The 21,945-nt window shown below is 55.3% G+C and overlaps 1 protein-coding gene across 2 annotated transcripts in view; it reads left to right on the top strand.

The window, feature by feature from the left end:
- MBTPS1 (membrane bound transcription factor peptidase, site 1) overlaps positions 1-21,344 on the top strand; it is a 52,231-nt gene extending 30,887 nt beyond the window's left edge. For both annotated transcript variants that reach the window (XM_049622478.1, XM_049622479.1), the window contains 12 exons: positions 1,267-1,411; positions 6,275-6,463; positions 6,963-7,135; positions 8,439-8,554; positions 9,070-9,226; positions 9,968-10,092; positions 10,776-10,853; positions 13,249-13,389; positions 15,082-15,213; positions 16,189-16,315; positions 19,171-19,301; positions 20,543-21,344. In XM_049622478.1, the coding sequence (XP_049478435.1) occupies positions 1,267-1,411; positions 6,275-6,463; positions 6,963-7,135; positions 8,439-8,554; positions 9,070-9,226; positions 9,968-10,092; positions 10,776-10,853; positions 13,249-13,389; positions 15,082-15,213; positions 16,189-16,315; positions 19,171-19,301; positions 20,543-20,739 (1,711 nt within the window). In that variant the 3' untranslated portion in view covers positions 20,740-21,344. The remainder of the gene's footprint in view (positions 1-1,266; positions 1,412-6,274; positions 6,464-6,962; positions 7,136-8,438; positions 8,555-9,069; positions 9,227-9,967; positions 10,093-10,775; positions 10,854-13,248; positions 13,390-15,081; positions 15,214-16,188; positions 16,316-19,170; positions 19,302-20,542) is intronic.
- The last annotated feature ends 601 nt before the right edge of the window (positions 21,345-21,945 follow it).

Raw genomic sequence — 21,945 nt, 5'->3', positions numbered from 1 at the left:
GCTTTTTTTTGTTTTTTTGTTTTTTGTTTTTTTTTTTGCACTTTGCTGTTCTCACTTCACAGTACTTGGAAATCAGTCCGTGTCAGCCCATCTTTCCTCTTTTTACAGCTGCGGAGCCCAGATGGTACGTGTGCTTATGTGGGTATTTACGTTACTTCGGCTATTTTGTAATCATAAGCTGTTGCGATGAACGGCATTGTGCCGGTGTGATTAGTTTCGTTGGAGGTGTGTCTTAAGGAAAGTTCCTGGAGGTGGGATCGCTGGGTCCCAGTTGAAAGTGTGGGTGGCTTTGTGGGGTCCTGTCCTGCTCCCCGTAGGAGGGTTGTGCCCCAGCCCCACGGGAGCGCACATACGTGACCCAGAGCCCAGCCACAGGATGTCCTGTCGCGCTCTCCTTCCGGCCAGTCGGGGGGCGCAGAGGGGCTCACGGCCGCTTTCACGTGTGTACCTCCCGTTCTGAGTGAGGGGGACGCTGCGTTCACGGTCAGGGGCCACATTCACACCTTTCTTGTCATTTGTCTGCTCATTTCTTTTTCCCGTTTTTCTCTGGGGCTTTTTTCCCTCCGTTTCTAAGAGTTCTTTACAACTAGAGTTACCACCTCTTCGTCAGTGCTAGACTGCGGTCTTCCTCTCCGTGTGTCGTTGCCTTTCTACTTGTGTGCAGTGTTTGTTGCTGTTCGGTGTGTTTTTCCAGTCGCCACGTCGGTCGGGCTCTTGTTATTGGAGCCACAGAAAGCTTCTCCCTGCACTAACGTACGAGGATGCCACCCACGCCTTCTCCTCCTGTGTGTTTGCTTTCCTTTGTGTGCTGGAGACTCTCGTGTGCGTGTGCAGTTTATCCTTGTGCGTGGTGTGAAATACGGATCTAACTATCTTTTGCCACGTGGCCACCCGTTTGTGAGCTCTGTTTGTTAAAAAGTCCGTCTTTGCCCCAGTGATTTGCGAGGCCGTCACTTGAGACCCCGGGTCCAAGGTGTTCACCGGCTGGTCATGTACTCATTGTCTGGCCGGCCACGGCCTCTAGAGTTCTAGAAGGGTGGGAGGAAAGAGGTGTTCCCCACTCATCCGGCTGTGCACGAGCAGTGTGGGCAGCCCAGCCCGGTGGCCTCTTGGCCCAGGGAGCGTTGCAGAGCCAGTTCCCTGGGGCCGGCCCGGCCCTGCTGCACGCAGCCCTCGGGTGCCCGTGCCAACGCACCCCCGCGGCTGTAGCGCTTCCTCGGCCCTTTGGTGACGCGCCCTGCTCTGACGCTGTGTTCTTTGTTTCAGTCTGAGCCCCAGCTACATAGATCTGACTGAGTGTCCCTACATGTGGCCGTACTGCTCCCAGCCCATCTACTATGGAGGGATGCCGACGATCGTCAACATCACCATCCTCAACGGCATGGGCGTCACGGGAAGAATTGTAGACAAGGTGACGCTGCTCTCTCGCTTGTGGTGAACTTTGACATGGCCCAGCCTTTGTGCCTTGTCCCTTTCTCCTGACGTTAGAGGACAGGTTCTCTGCGCCCATCCAGGCTGCCAGGGTGTTGGGCGCAGTGGTTTGTTTTCTCCTGAGTCCTTTACAGATAAGCTCGGGATAAGGTAATGGAAGCAGTCTGCTACCTTGTGACTTTGGCCTCTTGAATTTGGCTCCTGAATAGACTAACTGCACTTGATTCTTCATTATAATTTCTCACCCGTAATTAGCGGCCCCCCGTAATTACCGTATTCTTGAGTGAGCATGAGTGGGCCCCCGAGTTGAAAAGGTGTGTTCCTTTCTTGAATTTTGTTCCTATGATGTGTCATACTTGTTGCATAAACATTATCATAACAGGTAAAGGACAGGAAAGGAGAACACAAAAATCACTCCCAGCCCCAGCACACGCTCATAGCCACTGTTTGTAAAACATTCTTTTCCAGCCCTTACCTGAAGGACGTGTTTTTGTTCTCTGTGCAGCAGATAGAACTTAAGCCCCCCCCCCTTTTTTTCAGCTCTCATTATATTGTAAACATTGTTAAATGTAACTTATGCACAGCCCCAAGGTACCTGGCTAACAGCTGTGTAGTATTACATAGAATTATTCAGTCATAGTTTACTTACTACCTTTTTAACTGAAAACGCTTTTATTTTAGCCTTCAGGGAGCAATCTGTTCTTCTTTTTCAAGATAATCATGATTAGCTTACAGAAGTGGGCATTTACAATGCAGCTTTATATAATCTGAACGTTAAAGGTTGAACGAAATTGGTTTAGTTGTCGTTATAAGACAAAACAGTCTAGCACAAGTCAGGGAAATCCATTCGTACTCAGGTCCTTGTCGTCAGCATTGTTCCAGTATTTCCGTTGAGCAAATTCTGATCTAATTTAGTAAGCCTTTCTTGCCATGTGATTTGGTACAGAGTCGTCAGGGGCACCTGGGTGGCTCATTTGGTTAAGCGTCTGACCTAGGCTCGGGTCAGGATCTCGCTGTTCGTGAGTTTGAGCCCCACATGAGGCTCTGTGCTGACAGCTCGGAGCCTGGAGCCTGCTTCAGATTCTCTGTCCTCCTCTCTCTCTCCCCCTGCCCCGCTCATGCTCGCTCTCTCTCTCTCTCTCTCTCTTTCTCAAAAATAAATAAACAATAAAAAAAAAAATTATGAGCGGTGCCTGGGTGGCTTAGTCGGTAAAGCGCCTGACTCTTGATTTCGGCTCTGGTCATGATCTCATGGACTCAGGAGTTCAAGCCCCACATGGGGTTACATGCTGACAGTGCAGAGCCTGCTTAGGATTCTCTGTCTCTCTCTCTCTCTCTCTCTGTCTCTATCTGTCTCTCTCTCTCTCTGTCTCTCTCTCTCTCTCTCTCTCTCTCTCTCTGCCCTTCCCCTGCTCACTCTCTGTTTCTCTCAAAATGAACAAATAAACTTAAAAAAAAAAAACTTAAGAAACCAAGTCGTCAAGTCTCAGAAACCTACCAACCATTTCCTTATCATCCTTCTTCACAGTATGAATTCTTTATTATTTATTTATTTGAGAGAGAGAGAGAGTTGGGGAGAGCGGCAGAGGGAGAGAGAATCCCAAGCAGACTCCACACTTAGCGCAAAGCCTGATGCGGGGCTCGATCCCGTGACCAGAGGAACCTCAGGTCACGATCACAGCCGAAACCAAGAGTCAGACACTCAACTGACTGAGCCACTGAAGTGCCCCACTCAATATGAATTCTTTTTTTGTTTGTTTATTTATTTATTTTGAGAGAGAAAGAGAGTGCCAGCGCGGGGGGGGGGGGGGACAGAGAGAGAATCCCAAGCAGGCTCTGCACTGTCAGCACAGAGCCAAACATGGGGCTCGAACCCTCGAACCGTGAGATCCTGACTTGAGCTGAAATCAAAAGTTGACGCTTAACTGACTGAACCCCCCAAGCACCCCCACAGTATGAGTTCTTGATGTTAAATTTGTCCGCAAGCGCAGAGGCAGCAACTGTGGCCGGTTAGTGTCGCGTTAGCCCCATGGGTGTGCTGTAAGTGGCCTGCATCCGTCCGTAATTTGCTTACGGGTTCCCCCTGCTCAGACAGGGGGTTCCAGCTATAAACATTCCACCGAGTATCTCTGCTTCTATGGTTTCCTTTTTTTCTGAATTGTTTTCTTAACGTAAACTACCTGGATTGGAATTCGAGTCAGAGGGTTTGGATGTGATCGTAGCCCTCGGTTGGTACATGCTGCGAATTCTTTCCAGAGTTACGTCTGCTAAGACTGCTGCGGGCAGTGCTGCCAGCGGCCTCCAGAGGGCGCCGGCTCCACTGCCCGCACGGGGTGGTGCAGCCCTTTTTTTCTTTTTAATTCCATGAGGTTTTTAAAAATCGAGATAGAATTCACATACGACAAGATGCACTCTTTTAAGTCCAGTGATTCAGTTAGTTTCCAGTATATTTGCAAGTAGTAATTGCAGCCATCGCTGTTCTATAATTCCAGAACATTCTCATCACCCCAAAAGGAAACCCTTGTTAGCAGTCATTCCCCACTCTCCCTCCTCCCAGCCCCAGCCACCTCCCAACACGCTTCCTGTCTCTCCGCATTTAGCGGTGTAGGACAGTCCATATACACGGGGGCCCGGGCGTCTGGCCTTTCACGCAGCCCGTGGTGTCTTTACGGTTTGTCCCCTGGTGGCGCATAGCAGTGCTTCCGTCCTTTGTAAAGCTGGATGATGCTCCCCCGCGTGGATGGACCACGTTTGCTTAGTCATCCATTGGACGTTTTTGGTTTGTTTCTAGATCGTTCATTTTTTTAACTTAAAAACTAAGGATGAGGGGGCGCCTGGGTGGCTCAGTCGGTTAAGTGTCCGACTTCAGCTCAGGTCACCTCAGATCTCACTGTTCGTGGGTTCGAGCCCCGTGTCGGGCTCTGTGCTTGGAGCCTGCTTCGGATTCTATGTCTCCCTGTTTCTCTGCTCCTCCCCTGTTCTCTCGCTTGCACTGTCTAAAAAGTAAATGTAATAAAAAACATAAAAAAAAAACAAAACTAGAGAGGATCAAATGGGTATCTTGCTGAACGTGCATTTCAGTTATCTGGGAGTTCACTCTCTCCAGGTTTGCCCGCTACCTGTATCACCTCTTGTGTGAGTTGACTCCTCATTCCTGCGGCCGGTTTTTTCTGCTGGAATTTAGGTTTTCTCAGGCAGTGTGAACAATGTCTTTCTGTCCTAGAGAAATTAGCCATGGATGTGTTTTATGCAACAGTTTCTCCCAGATTACTGTCTTTTTCTTTTTTTCTTAGATGTCTTAAAGTTTTGTTTTTAACGTTTATTCATTTTTTTTTTTTTTTTAATTTTTTTTTTCAACGTTTTTTATTTATTTTTGGGACAGAGAGAGACAGAGCATGAACGGGGGAGGGGCAGAGAGAGAGGGAGACACAGAATCGGAAACAGGCTCCAGGCTCCGAGCCATCAGCCCAGAGCCTGACGCGGGGCTCGAACTCACAGACCGCGAGATCGTGACCTGGCTGAAGTCGGACGCTTAACCGACTGCGCCACCCAGGCGCCCCCGTTTATTCATTTTTTGATAGAGACAGAGCATGGGGGGGAGGGGCAGAGAGAGAGGGAGACACAGAATCCGAAACAGGCTTCAGCCTCTGAACTGACCGCACAGAGCCCGACGCAGGGCTCGAACTCATGGACCGTGAGATCATGACCTGAGCTGGAGTTGGACGCTTAACCGACTGAGCCACCCAGGCGCCCCCCCCCCCCCGCCTTTTTTTTTAGTACAAATTGTAGTATTATTTACTTACTTATTTTTGGTTTTGTACAAGTTCCACACTTTGATATGGTTGAGTTTTCATCTTTTGTGATTTTTATTGTTTCAAAAATTAGACACTTCATTTTCCAAGATTCGATAAAATCTCGATTTTATCTTCTAACGTTCCTTTTATGCTTGTAAAATACTTAGTCCTCTCATCACCATTGAGTTAATTTGATATATGGCCTAAGAGATGGCTAAAAATTAACTTTTCTGTTGGTCGCCAGTGGTTCCAAGAGTGTTTATCACAGATCCCTTTCTTTCTTCCTTGTTTGTGATGCTGTATCCTGCAAATATTTCTCTTTTTCACATTTGTTTGTTTGTTTGTTGTAAATATGCTGACTCACTTGGGGACAATATTGCTCTCTGGCTTGCGAGGGAAAGGAGTAATTTAGGTTGGTTTGAAATACGGGTTCGTTTCCTAAGAGGAAATCTGTGTTTCTTCCAGACGTCTCCTCTCGTGCCTCCTTCCTCAAGGTCGGGGGGGACTGAAGGGGCCGAGCCCCCTCTTCCTCTGGGCGTCCCGCAGAGACCTCTCCCTGCCCAGCCAGTAGCTTTGCAGTCTGAGTCTGGACAGTTAGTCCGTGCCGTTGTATTATTTTATTCCTTTAAGTTAACGTTTAATGTGATTCTTGAAGCATATACCGAATCGGAGTCTGTTCTCAAATTGCACGGTTTTCATTTATTGACGTTCTTTATCAGATGGAAGTTCTCTGCCAAAGCGTGTGTCCTCCGTTTTTAAGGTTGGGGAAAGAATTCTCTTTAAAACTGGAGGCTGCCCTCTCTCTCAAAATAAATAAACGTTTTGAAGAATACAAAAGTACAAAAAATAAAATTGGAGGCTGCCCCAGATAGTGGTTTCTAGACTTTTCTAGTGGATGACGTGCCAGACGTCCTATAGTCTGCTTTGGTTATAGCTTGCCTAGGGTCTGAGGATAAACTCGACTTTGCAGTACGTAATGAAATATTAACGCAGGTGACTCAGGAGGTGAGCATTTCACGTCAGCCTTTGCCTTTGCCTTTGTCCTCCAGCCTGACTGGCAGCCCTACTTACCGCAGAACGGGGACAACATCGAAGTGGCTTTCTCATACTCCTCGGTGTTATGGCCTTGGTCAGGCTACCTGGCCGTTTCCATTTCTGTCACCAAGAAAGCGGCCTCGTGGGAAGGCATCGCGCAGGGGCACGTCATGGTCACCGTCGCTTCCCCGGCGGAGGTGGAAGTAAGTGTGGGCCAGGGAGGGGCCCGTTCTCCCGACCCCTGCACCGTCTCCTGCCGGGGTCTCGGGGTGGGGAAGCCCGGTTGGCGGACATGTTGGGCTACCAGGCCGTGACCCGTGCTCCCCGGGCTTGTAGAGCCGCCGATAAAACCTACTTGGCAGCGGGCGACGCTGCCTCCCGTTCTGTTGCCGGGCGACGGGAGATTCCACCGTTCTGGGCCACGTTTCGGGTCCACAGTGGTTGCAGAAATGTGCCTTCTCCAGGAGGGGCCGTGTAGTCTAGGAGTTTTTAGGAACAGGGTGCTTAAATTTTACGTCATAAGCTCTTAGACGAAGAATTTTAACGGGACGAGTTTTACGGTTCTTTCTACCGTCGTCAGTAGGAATTCTCGTGTTCGAGGTATTTGCGTGAAATTGGTAGACAGTGGTTTTTTAAGCCCCAGAGCCCGAAGGTTTCTTCTGAGCCCAAGGGGCCATTCAGATTTTTGTAAATTTCGTTCAGTCAAAAAGTGGTGCAGAGCAGACGTCAACCGTGAAGCTCCCGATCAAGGTGAAGATCATTCCTGCTCCCGCCCGGAGCAAGAGGGTTCTCTGGGACCAGTACCACAACCTCCGCTACCCGCCCGGCTATTTCCCCAGGGACAACCTTCGGATGAAGAATGACCCTCTGGACTGGTAAGCGGCCGCCACGGCAGGACCGAGGGTCGCCGCCCCCTCGGGGGGCCCGACCTCCGCGCCCCCCAGACGCGCTCAGGGCACTCCGTGCTCCTCCTTCCGGACTCCTGTCCTGGGCACTGGAACCCCGAGCTCGCCCTCCATTGCCGTCTTCCCCTGCTTCTGCTGGATCTGTCAGCAGATCCTGTCAGCCCTGCCTCCGCAGTGCCTCCCGGATCCTGCCCTAGGGGCCGCTGCCACCCACCCTGCTCCCCACCCGTCACCCCCGCGCAGGCCGTCGTCATTGCCCGCACGGCGTCCCAGCCTCCTGGCCAGTCTCACTGTGCCCTGAGTCCATTCTCCACGCAGCAGCCCTGGTAATCCTGACAAGCAGAAATTGGGGCACAGTCGGCCTAAAACTCTGCGTGGCTGCCTATCCAGACTTCCTCACGTGCCAGACCCCCTGGTCTGTCCTCTGCCCTCCAGACCCTGCCCCGTGCAGCCCCCCAGCCTGCCCTCCTGGCCTGCCCCCCTGGCCTGCCCCCCGGGGCATCCGGCTTGGCTGCCTCCGGGCCTGTATGCCAAGCTCACTGCGGCCCTCGTGGGAGTACCGGGGTCTGTGGGGGGAGGAAGGAGCCCCGAAAGCTTGGAGCCGGCCGCTTACAGGTGCGGTGTGCCCTCTGAAGACGTTTCTTACTAGAGGCGGGGACAGAAGTGGTGAGAAGTTCGTAGGTCGAGGGAAGGCGTCCTGGGGAGGCACATGGGCTCAGCCCTGCGCAGGAGCTGGCTCTGAGGGGCCGGGGCCGGGGGCCGGGCAGAGAGAACGAGCCCTGGGCCCCTGGCGCCTCCGTGGGGTGGGCGGGTAGCGGCTTAGGTAGAGGGCACGGTGGGAAAGTGAGCGCGTTCGGGGGGAAGGGACGGGGAGGTGACCGCGTCTGCGAGGCACGGTTCGCATACTCCCCAGCCGGGGCGGCTTGTCCGGAGCCTCTGCGTTCCCGTGCTGCATCTGGGCGGCAGGCAGCTCTTGCCACGGATGCCACCGCCAACGTGACGCTTCGGCGTGCTTTACGCACCAGCTCTTGGGCCGTTCCTCCTCCTCGTGGCGTCTCCTTCGAGCGTGTGCCACACACACGACTTCCTGTTATCAGCCGTCTTCCGTGCGAGCCCAGAGGACGCTGGTCTGGAGAGGCCGACTTCTGTGCAGGGGCCGGAGCCCCCCAGGCCTCTGCCGGCCGTGAGCCGCGCTCCTTCAGAGGCGCCCGGGTTTCCGAAGGGGCCGCGAGGGGAGAGGGGTCACCCTCGCGCGCGACTTCCTGTTTTTCAGGAACGGTGACCACATCCACACCAACTTCAGGGACATGTACCAGCACCTGAGGAGCATGGGCTACTTCATCGAAGTCCTCGGCTCCCCCTTCACGTGCTTCGACGCCAGTCAGTATGGTGAGCGACCGCGAGGTGCCGGCCGCGCGTGGGGAGGTCGGCGAGACGAACCGTGGGGTAGAAGAGGCGGCGAGGGAGCGGGCGCAGGGCCTCCTGGTCCCCGGGGGGCTGCGGCGGGGCTCTGGGGCAGAGTGGCCCTGTTCCCGTCTGGTGGCAGTGGTGGTGACCTTCAGGTAGAATGGGACCTGCCAAACTGGGGACGAGGACGTTTGCACGTCTTTTGTTTATCTGTTTTCATTAAACTGGCGCCGCGTTTTGCTTCTCGAGTGGGTGAAACGTGGGTACGTCAGGGGTCACACGTGACACGGAGGCCAGGGTAGTTCGTGGGTGTCTGTGCCTTTGGACCCCGGTCCCTTCTTGCTCACCCCACCCCCTTCTGGAGTGCCCGCGGGGCCGCAGACCGAATATTAGCACCTGACAGCTTGACACGTGGGCGCCACCGAAATGCTGTGTTTCTGAAGCAGTGACGCCCGCGGTTCCGAGGCGTGACTCACCACCGGCACCTTGTCCCTCAGGAACCTTGCTCATGGTGGACAGCGAAGAGGAGTACTTCCCCGAGGAGGTGGCAAAACTGAGGAGGGACGTGGACAACGGCCTTTCGCTCATCGTCTTCAGCGATTGGTACAACACGTCCGTCATGAGAAAAGTCAAGTTTTACGATGAAAACACAAGGTACTAAGAGCAGTTGGTATCTGGCTTTTCGGGAGTGAAATTCTTTGCGGCCGGTACAGCAGATGACTGGCTCGCTGGCGGTCCTCCCGGCCGTCGGACGCAGGCTCAGACGCTCGGGCGGCGCGGGCTCCCCTCCCCCAGTGAGACGTTCCCCAGAGAGTCGCTGGCGGAGTAGGTCCGCCGCTCCTGGATGCCGGCGACGGAGCGAAAGGTTCCTCGCCTTCCCTCGTTGACCTTCGATGCTTGACTTTGGCTTTTCTGCTTGCTCTTTTTCATGCTCCCGTCTCTGCTGTGGAATCTATACACGTGTAAATGGGTCGAAGGAACCGTTATTGCAAGGAACCTTCCAGTAAATTAGTTCTTGGTCAAGGATTCCCAGGGTTTTATGCATGTGTCTCCATCACCTCTCGAATTTTCTTCCTCAGAGTCTGCGACTTACTCGCACTTCAAAGGCTCCTTCCTCCTCTCTTTGCTTTCGCGGACCCTCTCAGGCTCCAGGCCCTGTGGCGGTGTGCGTAGGGACCTGCCGCGCGTCGCGTGTGGTAGATTTATCTGGGGTTTATTCCGCACGCTGGCTGGAGCACGTACGCCGTGTTACCACTCAGAGCAGACAGGAGCTTACAGCTGAAACCTTAGAGTGCACGGGCAGGACCCTGCAGGGGGATTCGCTTCGTCCTGAGAACACGGAGCGCCATGGGGGGGTTACCCCCTCATGACCCGCACCCCTCGTTTCTTCCGCAGGCAGTGGTGGATGCCGGACACCGGAGGGGCTAACGTCCCTGCTCTGAACGAACTCCTGTCTGTCTGGAACATGGGGTTCAGCGATGGCCTGTATGAAGGGGATTTTACCTTAGCAAACCATGACAGTAAGGTTTTGTGTTTGTGTTTTAATAGGGGCGCATTCTCTCTTGAGATGCCCGAGTGGAGGCTGTGTGTGTTTGACGTCAGGGTTTCAGAGGGAGGGAAGGGTGTGATTGCTAAGGAAGTAGGACCGTGGGGAGAGCCGCTGTCTCTAGGAGCGACTTCTGTATTCTGTAGTAAAGCTGGGCGGTGACACCGCTGTTGTTTCATCCAGACTCTTAAATAAAAGAATATTTTCTGCAGCATTGGCAACCTTAGCGCCACCTGTCTGCTGCTTTACATGCTGTGTGTTCCCAGAGGAAGTACCTCCTGGGCCCCCGGCGAATCAAATCCCATTTATGAAATCACTTTGCACGTCCCACTTACATTTCCCCACAGATTAGCTTTTGGTAACTGGCTTCTAGAACAACATCCTGAGCATTATTATAACTGGCTGTGCTCGTCCTGACTGAAAGTTCAGACTTCTCAAGTCTGTTCAGAAACTGTACGTTAATAGCATTTTTTAACTTGAATTCTGACGTAATTGTTACTTAAGCGTGACCAGGTGTTAGCAGCCTTTGTCTTAAAAATGTTAGAAAAATTATCATATCTGAAAATTATCATATCTGAAGAGTGCATCTTATGTCCGTGAGTAGCTCTTGATAAAGTGTTAAGCATCTCTGTGTCACTGTAACTCTGAACTTTCTAGTGTATTACGCATCAGGATGCAGCATCGCTAAGTTTCCAGAAGATGGCATAGTGATCACACAGACTTTCAAAGACCAAGGTAAGGAATGCTGCTTTGGTTGCTTTCTTTTTTTTTTTTTTTTTTTTTTTTTTTTTTTTTTAAGTAACGGTTTTATTGCCTATAATTCATATTTGCTTTTCTAATTTTTAAAAATTTTTTTCACATTTACTCTTTTAAGGTGTACGATTCTGTGATCATCGGTGTATTCACAGAGTTGTGCAGCCATCACCGTTGTTTGTTTCCAGAACATTTTTATCACTCTGTATCTATGAGCAGTTTTGTTTTTTAAAAAAACTTACTGTGTTGGGGCGCCTGGGTGGCTCAGTCGGTTGGGCGTCCGACTTCGGCTCAGGTCATGATCTCGCAGTTGGTGGGTTCGAGCCCCACGTCAGGCTCTGTGCTGACGGCTCAGAGCCTGGCGCCTGCTTCAGATTCTGTGTCTCCTCTTCTGTCTGCCCCTCCTGTGCTCAGGCTCTGTCTTGCTCTGTCTCTCAATAATAAATAAACGTTAGAAAAAATTAAAAAAAAAAAAAACTTATTGTGATATAATTTGCAGGGTACCTACTTTAGGCAAGACTCCTGGGTGGTGGCTCTGGGGGCTGCAGAGATAGACAAGTTTGAATCTATGTGGATACTGATCACTGCAGACTAAATGGGGTTTCCCGCAGGAGAGCAGGTGTTGAATATTTGCAGACTTCCTTGTTTATTTAAACTACCTTCAGAGTTGCTTGAAGTTTTTGTTACTGCTTGTGAATTATTCTTCTGTGACTGCCAAGATCACTAAAATTTTAGAAAACGTCGACTGCATTTTAAAGCTCTTAACTGTGTACAGAATATTAATTACACAGTCATCTCTTAAAATTCCCCTAAGAATTGGAAGAAAATAGGGGCGCGTGGCTGGCTCAGTCAGTAGAGAGTGGGACTCTTGATCTCTCGGGATTGTGAGTTTAAGCTCCTCCTTGGGTGTAGAGGTTACTTCAAAATAAAATCTTAAAAAAAAAAACCCAAAGAATTAGAAGGAAAGAAAGATCTTCCCTCGCAGTTCTGGTTCTAATGAAGTTTAATGTTTGCTGTAATTAGAAGTTAGGGAGTTGCATTCGTTGAAAATGACAGAGCAGAATTTCCTGCTTATCTATTTGCATTTCCAAGATAGAATCTACTTTTTTATTGCCTGGAGGGATTTTTTTCCCTTTTCTTCGAGGCGAGGTCAGTCTGTGAGCAGATCTGTGTTTAAAAGGTTGCATTTTAACTGCAGGTACACAAATGATTCCGTCTTCCCGTCACTGGCCGGGTTTACCATGGGTTAGTGGCCCCTTCTGAAGTCTGTCTCGGCCCGCTGGTGGTGTTTCTGGTGCGGGTGTCAGCAGCGGCCTCGTCATCAGCCTGTTGCTGCCTGGTTTTGAGGGGAGAGGAATCACAGTGGATGTGAGGGTGCCTACTTTATTGTGTTCTGTTAGTGAAAATAAAAACGAATTACCTTGAAGTCTTTTCTGAGGGGTTTTTTGTATCCAGATGACCTTTTAGTTGAATAATCCTTTGGGTACAAAATAGGAATTTGACAATCTGGGTTATGCCGGGTCGAAAGGGACCCTTGTCGGAAACGAACCTGTGACCACGCGGCCTGTTTCGTCGGTTTTGCCGCTCTGTCTTTACCTCCAGCAAAGAGAATCTGGTTTTCTCTTCCGCTCTGTTCCTGCCGGGATTATCCACAGAGAGCAGGAAATGCCGTGTCTTTATAGCCGCAGACATTTCAGACGTCACCAACGCGGCAGGTGGCGAGATGAAGATGTACGGCGTCTCCAGTGCAGAGGAGGGCGTTTGCTGCAGGGCTCGACTCTCAGATCACGTGGGTCACCGGCATCTGCCGTCCGCGGCACTTATGCGCCTGTGACTTCTTGATTCGTTAGACGCCGTAACCTGTGTCATCGGGTTGGGCAGAGGTCAGAGAGCTCTGCTGTTGGAACATCTGTAATTGTGACACAGATATGACAGGTGTCGTAAATCTGCGTTTAAAGCATACGGGCGGAGGATCTAAAACGTAGTGACGTTTGTCCTGACTTTGAGTAGTGAAACACAAAGCCGGGGACACGGAAGCAAATCCCCAGAGGTGTGTCTGTGCTGAGTGGCTGGCCGCCCCTGTGAGTGTAGTCCCAGGACAGAGGCCTGGAGCATGGTCGGAAGGCACAGAAAGCCGCTCTTAGGATTGTAGGTACCCTATATTGCCGTTTCCAGGGAACACGTCAGGGGACCGTGTGGAGGTGAGTTTTGCTAAAACCCAAATTCGTGGCACTTAGGACGTTGTCCTTTGTAAAAGCTCGCACCGTCGTGACTGGATGGAGGAGTTTGCTGTGATTGTCGGTGCTGCACGGGCTAAATGTCAAGTGGCAACTGGAAAATCATTCCTCAATGTTTTTTTGTGGTGCCGTTATTTCAGGATTGGAGGTCTTAAAGCAGGAAACAGCCGTGGTCGAAAACGTCCCCATTTTGGGACTTTATCAGATTCCAGCGGAGGGTGGAGGCCGGATTGTGCTGTACGGAGACTCCAACTGCTTGGATGACAGTCACCGACAGAAGGGTGAGGACTGATGTGTGGCCGAGAAGCAGGCTGGGATTCGTGACCGTGACATACCCCCCTTGTCCCTGAAGAGGCACCGGTAAGGTGCTGGCAAATAGAGGCCTGCCCGTGAGAGCCAGGTGGGCAGGTCCTGGGTACCCCTCCCTGAGGAAGCCCCAACAGACCGCATGCGCCGCCTTCCCCTCGAGCCGTCGTCACCAGGCGGGCGGGGGCCAGGGCCGTCGCATTCAGTGGAGTGGCTCTCTGCCTGACCCGCCCCAGCGTCCCCCTCTGGCGTCTGCATGTCACAGGCACTGCCACACGGGGGGCCCTTCCCGGGCCGGACCCGCTCTTCCTGGAGGGCCGGCGCCTGGCTCCCCTCCCAGACTTGGGGATTTGGCTGTCGCGAGCCTTCATCAGTGGGGGGTGTTTGGTATCCCCGTCGGGGGTGGGGGGCTCGCACAGGGGGACTGGTTCTTAGCACCCCTGTTCTTTGTCAGCGTCTCTCTGTGCCGCCTCCGAATTCGGGGGTTTGAGTCTGAACGCAGTTTATGTCTCATTTTGTAAAGGAGGAAATGGGGCGTGAAAAGTGGGGCGTCTTTGGCCTGGCGAGGCGGCAACAAAACCAGGTCCTGGAGAACGGGGCTGGGGAGGGGGTGGGAACCTCACGTTTGCGGATAGGGCAGGTAGGGGACGGCCTGAGCGGAGCAGAGAATGAAGGCCTGGGGCGTGAGCTGGGAGCCATGTGTTCCTCTCTCTGGGTGAACTTGAGGTTCAATAAATTCCCAGCGTTTTGTGTAAATCCTTAGAACGTGGCTGGTCTTTTTAAAAAGGTTAAAGTCACAGCTGAAAGGAGATTGATGTTTTATTTCCATAGAGGTTTTCTTTTAAGACCGGAGATCTCCTGGTAAGAGTCTTTATTAAAATTTTAAGTGCCGGAGAGGGCTGTCGTGGTTCTAACACGGTGGCAGTGCTCTGAGCACGTGGCCAGAGCGCCCTTGAGTGAGCCAAGTGCCTGCTGGTGTCGTGTGGCGGGGGCCCGTCCGGTCCCGCGTGGCGGCAGCGGCCGGGTGTGAAGACACGGCGGCACCCCTGTCTCCCGAGGAGAGGACCCTCCGTGTGGGTGGCGGCCGGCGCCGAGACTCCCTGCGCGTCCCACAAAGCGGCTGACTGTCCCGTTGGCGTGTGTCGCGCGTGGGGCCCACCGGCCCAGATTACTAGACTCTGTACCTGACCTGTCACCTGCGGTGGCCTCGAACCCACCTCCCAGTGGAGTGCACGCTCTGGTCTCTGCTGTGCCCTCACAGTGCAGACAGGACAGCCACTGGGATTGGCAGGAGCTCTGGTGCCCCATTTCTTTTCTCGCTTGGACTCCTGTCGTCTGAGCCATTCTGTCACAGGGTCTGCCCGTCCCCGAGTGGGCTCCGTTCTGTCCTCATCGCCCAAAGCCGGGTGGCGCTTGGGCCGTCTGTCCAGCCCCGAGCCCGGTGGCAGTGACCCACCTGAGCCCTGGGCCGGGAGTGAAGCCCCCAGTCGGGTCCTGTCTGTCTTGCTGTGACCGGGGAGATTGTGCGCTTCTCAAGAATAGGCGATCCCCCGTCTCCCCTCACTCCGGGGGGGGGGGGGGGGGGGGGGGGGGGGGGGCTTTTATTTTCCTGTAGGACTTCCTTAGAAAACTCTGATCCCTAAACAGCGCGCCCGTTGCACCCACAGACTGCTTCTGGCTCCTGGATGCGCTCCTCCAGTACACGTCGTACGGGGTGACCCCTCCCAGCCTCAGCCATTCCGGGAACCGGCAGCGGCCTCCCAGCGGAGCCGGCTCGGTCACCCCAGAGAGGATGGAAGGTGAGTGAGCCCGTGGGCGCTGGGAACGGAGCCCGGTAACGGTGCCACGGCTCCTCTCCGCCGTTCCCCCGGGAGCAGAGCACACGCTCACCCCAAGGCCCTCACACTGCCCAGCCCCACAGTCCTCGTTCCCCCTCACAGAGCCCTGGCTCCCGGGGGTCTCTGGGAAGAAGGGCCCACGTTCTGGGCGCTCACAGGTGCCAGGCACTGGGCCGGGCGGTCGTCACGCGGATGTCCTCACCAGGCCTCTCAGAACCCGTGAAAATAGAGCCCGTTCTTTCCAGTCCTGACCTGGAAACGAAGAAGTCACGGGTCGGGGAGGGGGCGTGAGCCGTGGCGGCCTCGCTCATTCTGTGTAGGGCAGGGCTGGCCCGAGTGCGCTCAGGTCCTCCCCGCCAGGACCGCAAAGAGGGTAGCGTGAGCCAGAGATCCGGTTCTGCGCTTTCTAGTGGCCACGCTGGAAAAGGAAAAAGGAAGCAGGTGAAATTCATTTCAGTGAAATACGTTGGCCTGGTTCACCCGAGTGTTACTGCTTAAACATGTGACACTCGACCCATGTCACTTGCTCAGTAGCCGCGTGTGGCTGCAGCACTGGACGGTGCAGATCTAAAAAATAGGAAATCTGGAAATGCAGTTTTTGCTTTTGCCTGAGAGTTAAATACTCCAAAAGAGGAAGACGGTCTTCGAGAAGTCTGTGTACAGGTTAGATTCCTCAGGTACAGCCTCGTGCCTGTGTCTGTGGTCAGTAAAGGTCGCCAGGCCCCTGCCCCGCGTACACTGTGGCCACCGTAAAGGGAGTGGCCGTCCTGCTCGCTCACTCTCGGTGATCACCCGTCCCCGGGGCACCGCTCAGCGCAGGCTCCCCCAGCCTGGCAGACAGGTTCACGGGCGCGTAGCGGGCCCGTCGGCAGGGGGGTCTTCCCCTTCGTGTCCTCCTGACGACCGTGGTGTTCTGTTGTGTTGACTGTGCCGCAGGGAACCACCTGCACCGGTACTCCAAGGTCCTCGAGGCCCGTCTGGGAGGCCCGGAGCCTCGGGCTCTACCGGCCTGTCCACACCTGTCATGGGCCAAGCCACAGCCTTTGAACGAGACCGCTCCCAGGTGAGTGCCTTGCTGTGCTTTTCCGCTCCTTCCGCGGGGTTTGTGATTCATGACTTTTTTTTTTTTTTTAACGAGGGGGAATGGAATTTTACTGACATCGTTATCAAGTAATCAGATCTTCCAGCTTGTCATGTTGTGATGATATTTAAGTTGGCGAGCCCCCGTGTCGACCTTTACAGCTGTGCTCTCTGGTGGCGTCCTGCCTAAAGAAGTGCTTTGGGTAATGAGCATTTTGTTAGATTTGGTTGATTCCCGCTTAAAAAGCTGAGGTCTGACAGTGCTGTCCCTTGAACAGAAGCTCTGGCTCCTCCGGCTCAGGGTTCAAGAGTCGAGCGCTCCCTCTTTGTGACGCGGGTTCTGGAGCGCCGGCAGGTCCTTCTGTCGGCCCGAGGGGCCGAGGCTGCTCAGGGTAGGGGGGTGCAGCCTGGCCCGCGGCGTGCCTGTGCCCTCACCCCCGCGCCCGGTGTGGTCACCGAGGGATCGACTCCCGCCGCGACAGGGTCCTCGCCGCACCTGCGGACGTGGTGTCCGGACTTGGCGAAGCTGCCCGGTGCTTCGTGACAGTAGCTCCGTCCGCCTCTTCGTCCGCCTCCTTGCCATCCTGAAGCTGCAGCTGGAGTTACCCCTGCCGTTCCTCTCCGGGCACGACAGCCAGCTCAGCGCGCCGGTTCCCGTGTTTTCTCCCTGACTCCTCCTCCCTGTTTCCGGCAGGGAGGATGCGGGCTTGTGCGGACGTGGGGTCGTGGCGCAGTGAAGCGGGGGCCCGGGTCCCGGGGCAGCTTGGGGGGCAGACCTCCTACGAGTCTCCTTCGAGAGATCGCCCCCGCCCCCAACCCCGCAGGCAGCACGCCTCATGCGCCCGGCCGCTCAGGCACCCTCGCCGGGCTGTCCGCCGAGCTTGGATCTCGGCGGGCACGTGCATTGGGGTGGCCGGGGACGGAGGGCCACCGTCTGCTGCGAGCCACCAAGAGGAGGCTGTCCGCACGTCCTCGCAGAGCACGGGGCGCACTGCTCGGCTAGAACATGCTCGGCAGAGGAGCGCGGGGCCGGAGCGTCCTCCTGTCTTCGTTGGCTGCTTCTTCCCGGAACTGATTGTGGAGTGTTTTTCCATTCCAGTTAACATCCCATCACTTAATCGTCTCTGATGAGATTCCATTTTTCCGTCCCACTTATTCATAACCTCCCACGATCCTAGCGTCCAGACCAGACTCTGGTTCCGGCTGCGGTCAGCAGTTCCCACCGGGGACAGTGTTGGCCCAAGTTCCCACAGCCCGTTTTTTTTCCCCACGCTGCTGTTGGGGACTCAGAAACAGATAAGGCCTCTCTTGGTCTGGATGTGCGTCCGCGTCCGTAATCTGGGCGTCGCCAGCCCCGCCGGGGATGGTTCTTAACACGCCCGCTGGGCGCAGCCTCGTCTCACACTTCGCGTCCCGTTGAAAATCATTCTCGGTCCCCAGAGACCTAACTCTGGGTCTCGATGGTGAAGCGAAGAGACGTGAGACCGTGTCGGGCGGCTGCAGACAGCCCTTGAGAGGCCTGGTGTCCGTCAGCCCCGTGCCGAGTGCACGTTTCCGTCCGTCTCTGACGTGAAGACCCATCTCTCGGTGTCTTTGCTGGACGTCCGGGTCCGTCCTTAGAGTGGCCGCACCCGAGAGGGGCCGTGGACAGGGTGACCCCTCCCTCCTTCCGTCGGAGCGTCACCAGCTGCTCAGGCGACGGTGCGGCACAGCCCGCCGTCTGCACGGTGGTTCAACGCGGAGGTGCCGTCACCGGATAATTAAGTTCCGGAGCTGGATCTCACTGTCGGGAGGAGCACACGGCCCCGCACACTTCCAGCCGCAGGTCGCAAAGCTTCCGTGGCACCGATCCCATAACGGCGTTGTGAGTTTCTTTTTTGGACTGATGAGACCTGAAACGTACGGTCAAATCCTGGGAGGCCGAACAGACCGTGGTGCTCGCTGGCGTCCCGCCAGTAGGTGGTGCCGAGGAAGCCCCTGCCCAGACCCGCCTCGCCCCGTGCCCCTTCACCCCCCACCCCCGGTGCCCAGAGAGCCGGGCGTCTTTGCTTCCACTTGGCCGAAGTGAGAGACCGGCCTTTTCCAGGAGAGGGAGAAGCAGAAGAACGGGGAGTTCGTAGTCTGCAGACACCCTTTATTCCTTCCCCCGAGCTGGCCAGAGCGGCCTTCGGACGGCCTGTTGGCGCCGGCCCCTCTCTTCTCCGGGTGTGGTCCCGCCAGCTCGGCCCGCCTCGGGGTCAGGAGCCGGAGTAGCAGCGCTGCCGCCACTGCGAGCCCCGCACGGGGACAGAGCACGCGTGTTTCCTTCCTTCACGCCCGGCCCGGCGGCCCGCCTCTCCCGACTGCTCGGCTGCCGGGCGGTGTTATTGTCGCGGCGGCCGTGAGGTGAGGGCAGAGGCGGGGTCTGGCTCCCGGCGTCCCTCAGAGGGCAGGCTCCCCCGCAGACACCTGCACGCGCCTTCGGCCGCCCGGGTCCCCGAGCCCCGGCTCCGGCTCCCGTCCTCAGGCTCCTTCCAGAGGCCGGCGCACGCTTTCCTCTCCCGCCGCTCGGGGACGTGGCCGCTAAGCAGAAACGGGCTCTTGGGGGCCCGTTAGGAACCCAGTGGGACTGAGCCCCGCTCTGAGTGCTAACAGCTCGTGTACACGGAGGTGGTTCTGACATTTCTGTCTTGGGACCCGGAAGCTGTCCCCGGTGTGCCACGCAGCTGGACCTGGGTGTCGATGGGACGTCGCTTCACCTTTCTCTTTAAACCAGTTGTTATTTCTCAGGCGTTGACTGAGCTTCGTAGGCCAGTGCAGCCGCTTATATTTATCTTGTTTTAATCCATTTCCCTGAAGTAATCTTTGGAAACATCAGAAGCTGCTCTCCATCGACCTGGACAAAGTGGTATTACCCAACTTTCGATCGAACCGCCCTCAAGTGAGACCCTTGTCCCCCGGAGAGAGCAGTGCTTGGGACATTCCTGGAGGTCAGTTCTTCGGGGCTTCCTTGTGCTAGAGCCTGTTCTGGTTTGTTCCGGTACCCCCCCACCCCCACCCCCCACCAGGTGGGCCAGAAGCAAGCCTGAAAGATGAACTAACACGCCATGATCCCTTCAGAACTTTCTGCCTGCATTTTCAATATGAATTTCTTTCATGGTAGCCACGTGTTACGCTTAAACTTTTTGCAGTAGGGTAATTTGCATACTCTCTTTAAAGTTTTGCAAACAAGGGTGTATTGTGTGTCCCAGGGAACGCCTGCCATCTGCTGGTCTTGGTCCCAGCCAGTGGCTGAGCCACCCTGGTTCCTAAACCCTTACTTAGCCCAGAGGTCTCCACGGATTGTCTGGTCTGGCCCACCTGGGATGGGGCTTTACTAGGCTGGGATCCTCCATTAAAAGTAGCTTTGTGTCCCTCAGTTGCTCTGACGTGGTCCCCTCGTTCCACATGACATGGAACGTCCCCTACAGGCAATGGCTTAGGGACCGGTTTTCCCTTACCCGGTCCTTCCAGCATGGCATGGGCAGAGTTTCCCTCTGGGGATCCCTGTGCTCTCCCCAGAGGTCACAGCTTCCCAGGGCCTACTGCTTCTGGGAATTGGCACCATGGCCCCTGTGCTCCAACCCTGGGAACTTTGTGTGGTGACGCCGAGCTCCTGAGGGCCTTGCCTGGAGTCAAGGGGTGCACTGATGATGGTCCGTTCTGGAACCCCAGCATCGCCCGGTTACAGAGTCATACCGACAAACCGGGGATCCTCCAGTGGCCGCTCTTGTTTTCTAACCTTGTGTCCCACGTGTGGGAGATTTTCCCAGGGGTCGGGGACTCGGCCAGCCGTCCTGCTCCCTGCCTGGCCTCCCCGCTCGCCCTCCCTCTCAGCTGCTCCGACCCCCGCACCTCCTCTCCTCCCCGGCACCCACACTTGTCCGTCTGCCGGCGCACTTAGGGGAACAGAGCAGCTCCGCGCACCCTCACCGTGGGTCGTGTGTGGTGGGAGGAAGGCCAGTCACGGTGGGCGTGGGGAGGGGAAGGAGCAAAGACCTCGGCCCCCAAAGCTGCTCATCTGGGAACCTGAGGTCACTTCTCCTGAGGTTCGAAAATGACGTTTGCCCCACGGGCCCGGTTAGCGCAGTCAGCGTTTCGTTTCTGACGCGTCTGCCTGAGACCGAGCCCGTGGCCGTGGCCGTGGCCGTGCGGCTCGGGCGCTGCTCACACTCCCCCTGTGCTCTTGCAGGGATCATGCCCGGCCGCTACAACCAGGAGGTGGGCCAGACCATTCCCGTCTTCGCCTTCCTGGGAGCCATGGTGGTCCTGGCCTTCTTTGTGGTGCAAATCAACAAAGCCAAGAGCAGGCCGAAGCGCAGGAAGCCCCGGGTGAAGCGCCCCCAGCTCATGCAGCAGGCGCACCCACCAAAGACCCCTTCGGTGTGACGTCACACCCGCCGACCGTGACAGCCAAAGAGCGCCTTCGAGGACGGCCGCGACGCGCGGGCGGGCTCGCTGTCCCCAGGGGCTGATCCTGTGTCCAGCTGCGGCGTCCGTGGGTCCATCCTCAGTGGGCCACCCGCGTGCAGGTGCGTGTCGCGGTGGCCGGGGCACGAGGGGCTTGCGGCCCCGCCTCCGGGGAGGCCTCACGCGGTCGCCGTGCACCGAGAGGGAGGCCACGTTTACACAGGTGAAGGCTGCAGCCAAGCGGAACTGTGTTCGTGCAAGGGCGTTTTCTATATTTATTGTTGGGAAAAGTCACTTTAAAGGCTCGCGCTGTTTGGAAACAAAGCTATTTTTTTTGTCCGTGGAATGCGGTTTTTTTACTGTCGCATCATGAGGAATAACACAGATTCCGTGATCTCCTTTTCGATGGAAGGACAGACTGAGATTGGAAGGAAACTCGCACAAATCTGTGAAACACAGACCTTGGCTTTATTTTTATAAGTATCAATTGCCATCCTGTTTTGTAAGTTGGGGTCTCGATTTCACCATTGTCGGTGAAGAAAATTTTCAATAAATACGCATTACCTGTATGAAGCTAAGTAGAAGGGTGTAGAAGACTCTTTTTCCGCCCACCCCGTTTCTCTGCAGACAGCCTGGAACGTGTCCGGGTCACCCTGCAGGGGCTGGGGTTTTTGTCGTCCACGTTCGTTTTAAGGTATGACTCACGTGCTACACCATCCTCCAAAGCGTCCGATTCGGTGGCTTTCAGTGTATTCGCAAGGTTGTGTAACTGTCAGCCCTGGGGTTCCAGGACATTTTCATCACCCCCAAAGGAAACTGTTGTCATTAGCAAATCAGCCTCTTTTCCTTCCCTCCCGGCCCGTGGCAGCCCCTCACGTGCTGCCTGTCCTGAACATTTCCCACACGTGGGGTCACGCGACACCAGGCCTTGTGCTGCCCCTTAGCGCATTTTCAAGACACGCCCATGTGAGAACATGTCCAGGGCGTGGTGGCGTTTCTGGGCCCGTGCACCGGCCCGCTGTGCGGGCGGACCCCTGTCGTGTGTGTGCCTCGGGGGTGGACGCGGGAGCTGCCCCGCTGTGTGGCTCTTAGGAGTCCCGGTGCTAAGGGTACTCGGGTACGGGCTTCTGTCTGGACGCCGGTTTTCAGCTCTGCCGGGTGTGGTCCCCGGGAGCGAGGGGCTCG

Source organism: Panthera uncia (genome assembly GCF_023721935.1).
Source record: "Panthera uncia isolate 11264 chromosome E2 unlocalized genomic scaffold, Puncia_PCG_1.0 HiC_scaffold_20, whole genome shotgun sequence".
Classification (NCBI taxonomy): domain Eukaryota; kingdom Metazoa; phylum Chordata; class Mammalia; order Carnivora; family Felidae; genus Panthera; species Panthera uncia.
The sequence above is the reverse complement of the archived record's forward strand: the minus strand, read 5'-3'. Positions and strand labels throughout refer to the sequence as shown.